The sequence below is a fragment of the Antrostomus carolinensis genome, unplaced genomic scaffold, assembly GCF_000700745.2.
Source record: "Antrostomus carolinensis isolate BGI_N321 unplaced genomic scaffold, ASM70074v2 scaffold17977, whole genome shotgun sequence".
Classification (NCBI taxonomy): Eukaryota; Metazoa; Chordata; class Aves; order Caprimulgiformes; family Caprimulgidae; genus Antrostomus; species Antrostomus carolinensis.
Genome location: NW_010329667.1, coordinates 1 through 4,375, shown reverse-complemented (window position 1 = coordinate 4,375; position 4,375 = coordinate 1). Strand labels below are relative to the sequence as shown.

General features: G+C 38.8%; 1 protein-coding gene across 2 annotated transcripts; it reads right to left on the bottom strand.

The window, feature by feature from the left end:
• Nucleotides 1-457: 457 nt before the first annotated feature.
• On the bottom strand, nucleotides 458-3,368 carry THG1L (tRNA-histidine guanylyltransferase 1 like). 2 transcript variants are annotated; one of them, XM_029086125.1, is made up of 5 exons: nucleotides 3,302-3,368; nucleotides 2,669-2,743; nucleotides 1,891-1,979; nucleotides 1,184-1,291; nucleotides 503-664 (listed from the first exon to the last, which is right to left on the bottom strand). In XM_029086125.1, exons 1-5 carry the CDS (start codon nucleotides 3,366-3,368, stop codon nucleotides 503-505), a joined length of 501 nt encoding a protein of 166 aa, XP_028941958.1. The 2 variants fall into 2 exon arrangements, with proteins under 2 accessions (XP_028941957.1, XP_028941958.1); XM_029086124.1 differs by lacking the exon at nucleotides 3,302-3,368 and having other exon boundaries at nucleotides 458-664; nucleotides 2,669-2,851.
• Between the last annotated feature and the right edge of the window lie 1,007 nt (nucleotides 3,369-4,375).

The following is a 4,375-nucleotide window of genomic DNA, read 5'->3' as shown; positions in this document are numbered from 1 at the left end:
ACAGTTTGTCACTAGCTTGACTCAACATGCTGGCCTTGGAATTTAATACTAAGTGCCAATTGAAGTATTCTGGTCCATCTCAGTTGAAAGATAATAATCAAAAGGATTATTTTCTCCTCTGCTTTTAACTGTTCAAATATGCAAGCTTTTTTATAGTTTGTCAGTTCAGTAAAATACCTCATGGTTTAAATGCTAGAAAACTGCATGACATTTCTACACACCTTTTCTATAAATACACACGTACAAGCAAGGAGCAATCTTAATTTATGATGAGTTACCAACATTCAGACTATAATATGATTCTAGGTTTTCCATATAGGCATATCCTTGTACGTCAGACAACATACCAGTGTCTTTTCTTCTGGCAACAACAGCACTAAAACCAATGTAGCTGTTGAAGGGGGTTACAGGTTCAACTCTGCCAGCCACCATTCATGCTCCTCACTTGCCAACAACCCAAGCAGATCAAAATGTAAACTACCAGTTATTCTCATCAGAGATATCAACTATCCTCAGCCAGAATCTCGGGATAGTCCTCCCAAAACTGGTCCCCAATAATGTCACAGTGCAGTGGAACAACTTTAGTTCTAGTCCGGGTCACTTCTACTTCCTTTTCTTCTGCTTCCTTTGGCAGTTTTGTTTTCTTAGTCATGACTTCATTAATCTGAAAATACAGTTGACACATTAGCAGACATGCAAGATGCCAGAGGGGAGGCCCCAGTGATTACCATATCAAACTGAAAACAGTCATTAAAATGAAATTTTTTCAGGAAGCAGAATACTTCCTTAATTTTCAAAGCTAGTAACACTCAGAAACCAACTGTATGATTCACTAAAAAAAAAAAAAGGGAGATTTATCTAGCCAATAGTCTTGTGAAATTCTACATATACATTGTCATCTATTGATACATGTTTTATCTCAACAGTCATAATTTCTATCTAAGCCAGACTTCAGAGACTGGGCTTTATACTATGCTCACAGTTCCAGACATCTCAAAAACATCTCCAAAACAGTTAGTCATCTTACACATCACTCTATGGCAAACATGGTTAGTTTAAAAATATATTTATATATAGACATACATTTGGGATTCATCTGGTGATCTCCCAGTGTAGCTTGTCTGCCATAGTGGAGCTATTTAAAACATGAGCATGAAGCAAATGGTAATACAGATTTTTTTACCTTCTGCCAAATTAAGACAGTTCCTTTTCTATACATCAAAGGTTCGTTGTTGTAGTTGATGTTGAATTCAGAAAATAAGATTTCGTTCTTATCTCCAGCCAAAGTTCCCTGATAGGAAATGAAAAGAAAAAGTACTCTTATAGGAAACAAACAAATAGAATCTCTAGGGTAGAAGATGGGGCAATATTGAAAGGTTTTTCATCTTTAAATGACAAGGTTTAATTACCTCTCCCAACAGAGGAATTATTTCCAACTGTCAAATGAGGAAATTAAAACAGAGAGGGTTTTTATTACATTTTTAAGACAAATAGAAGAAAGTCAACAGACTCCAGGAGAAAACAGACATCATCTGCTGAAGTCTGCACAATGAGACAAGATACTACAGAAGGGACTGGGAATCAGTAGTAGCTGAATCCTGCCATTGTACTTCAGGCTTATGGATACTGGATGTTTATATGACATCGTTAAGATTCCTGAACTTGCTAATTAAGAAATCAAAATCCTGATAATATTTGATCAAAATTACATTATGTGCCAATCATATTAACATCTGTACAATTCAAGAAGTTGTTGAAACTACACCTGCAAAATTATTACAGTAATAACAGAGCAGTCAGCCTGGGCTGCTGAGTCAGCAAGACACAGCTTTGCAAATCTTACGACTTTCTTTGTAGCTGGAAAAAAACATGACCTCAAGAGAGTCTTACCTGGAGTCTATCCTGTGCTTGCACTGGTGTCAAACCACTTCGCTGTACAAGCATCCAAAACACTGTGTTATAAAGGTTATTAATATGGCCTACAGAAAAAAAGAAAAGAGAGAGTATTTACTGCATCTGAGTGACTACTCAGAAAAAAACAGCTTTATCTCCAGAGTCATGTCCAAGAATTATGGATAATTAATAATATCAGTTGCTAGAGAAGACACAATCTCTCTGATCCTTTGTTTAGATACTGTATACCATCAGAATGACTAGAAGACAGATTTCATTACAATTCTGAAAAGGGAGAGTAGAGGGTGAAGGGGGTTTATATGTAACATAAATTATCTTTATTTGAGCAACAGGGATCAGGTAATAAAAGCCTAGAAAGTAAATCCAATGGTCTGTTCTAGCACAGAATATATACCACTTTTGATTGCCACACGGTATGAATTTGAACATTCACATCTCCTACCTTGGTTAAACAAACTCGGAACATAAAAAACAATAAATTAATTCTATTAATAGTTCTAGTATTTCCTGTGCTGATCTCACTCCCAGGATGCAACAAATATAGTTGTAGCCTGAAGACTCAGGATTTCAGCCAGTATTTCTACATCTATACAAAGCCCAAACCAATTCTCATACTGTTTATTTAAAACCACCACCCTACCTGCTGTTCTTTCACTGATACCTATATACACAAATACACTGTCAATAGTGGCATTTCTATTCGGAGAGGAAGAGAACTCAACTGCACAAATCTCCATTTCCCAGAAATGCTTACAATCTGCTTGCCTCCAGCTGAGGTAGTCCTTTATATTTTGGTTGCTGGGATACAACACAATCCGTCCATCAAATCCTGGTGGGTACAGAAGTTTTTGGTCCTTGAAGTAATCCTTCCAATAGAAAACGTAACTTGATGCAAACTGGGAGACCACGTGAGTCATGAACTTACTTGCAAACATAAAGCAAAAGGAAAAACAAATACATACATTAATATTATTATATATTTGTTATTATCTGAGGTATGAGTAGTAATAATTCTGGTGGACACCAGCATTTCTTAAATAATGGCCCAACAGATCAGCAATGGCATAGAGTCTACTGAAGAACAGGAAGTACTGAGAATCAAGTAAAAGAGCTTGGAAAAGGAAACATTTAGTTAGAAGAATGCTTATCATAGCAATGTTTATCAAAACTTTTTCTGAAACTCTGTATCACTGAACAGATTTTCCTGAAAGATCTCATGCAAAGAGTTCAGATGAAGAACTTGAACTAATTGCAGCGTATGCACACAAACACGGCCCTACTCCTAACTCCTAACCTGTGTGCAGACAAAGGCAAACCTTAAGAAGAATTACAGGTATAGAGAGAGATGTTAAACCCAAGTTCACTTCAGAAGCAAAGCAGCTGTTACCTTGCTCTTCTTTTAAACCATCTACTCTTCTTCTTGAAAACAAAACTATATTCATCACTCTGTCCATAAGCAATAGCAATATCCTCCAGTTCTTGCATCACTGTCTGAGCACACTTGGTCATCAGCTGAAGAGCACGGTCATCATTTGGCTTTTTGAACTCATGCTGCTCAGAAAACCTTCAAAGCAAAAATGGTTAAATAAGAATACCTTAAAGAGCTAACTCATTCATTTTCATCATATTTGCTTTGTGTGAATATTGATTTCCAGTATCTTGTCAATACTGACACAGAATTGCCTGCAGGTATTAAAAACAATTTTAAAAACTGTCTTTTTGTACATTCTGGATAACCCATTCTCTTTCCCATCACTACCTCACCCTAACCGGTTCTTCAAAACAACTAATTTTCCTATTTTTCTGGGAATAACAGGATGACAAGTGCTACTTTCTGTAAATTCCTTTTCTCCTAGGGTGTCTTTTCGCCCAACAAGGGCAACATTATCTGTAAACCTGTCAAAATGTGAGGGATCTACCAGAACCCCACATAACCAAACCGGGTATAAAATCCCCAGCAAGAACACATCACCTATCACTCAAGAGAACTGTGCTCTGTTTATCCCAAGGAAAGACGAATGCCACACAGTCACTGACTCCAAACACAAATAAATACCTCTGCATCCTCCCTGGAAGTGTTCAAAGCCAGGTTGGATGAAGCTTTGAGCAACCTGGTCTAGTGGAAGGTGTCCCTGCTGATGGCAGGGGGGTTGGAACTGGATGATCTTTAAGGTCCCTTCCAACCCAAACCATTCTGTGATTCTATACCAGCTGCTGTCCCTCCCCAGCAGACCCAAGGCACTGGGATACCATTTCCCTCCCCCCCTGCCGATGGCACGGTTCTGAAGCTGCCCATGGCCCTTGAAGGCAAACACCCGCAGGAATTCCGTGCCCTGGAGAGGCCGAGCGAGGGGTTCACGGGGATGAGGGGGGAAAGGAGGATTTGTAACCCCTGCACCTGCCGAATTCACGAGGCCGGGCAGAACACAGCCAAGGCCCTGAGCAGGGCACCAGGCAGGGC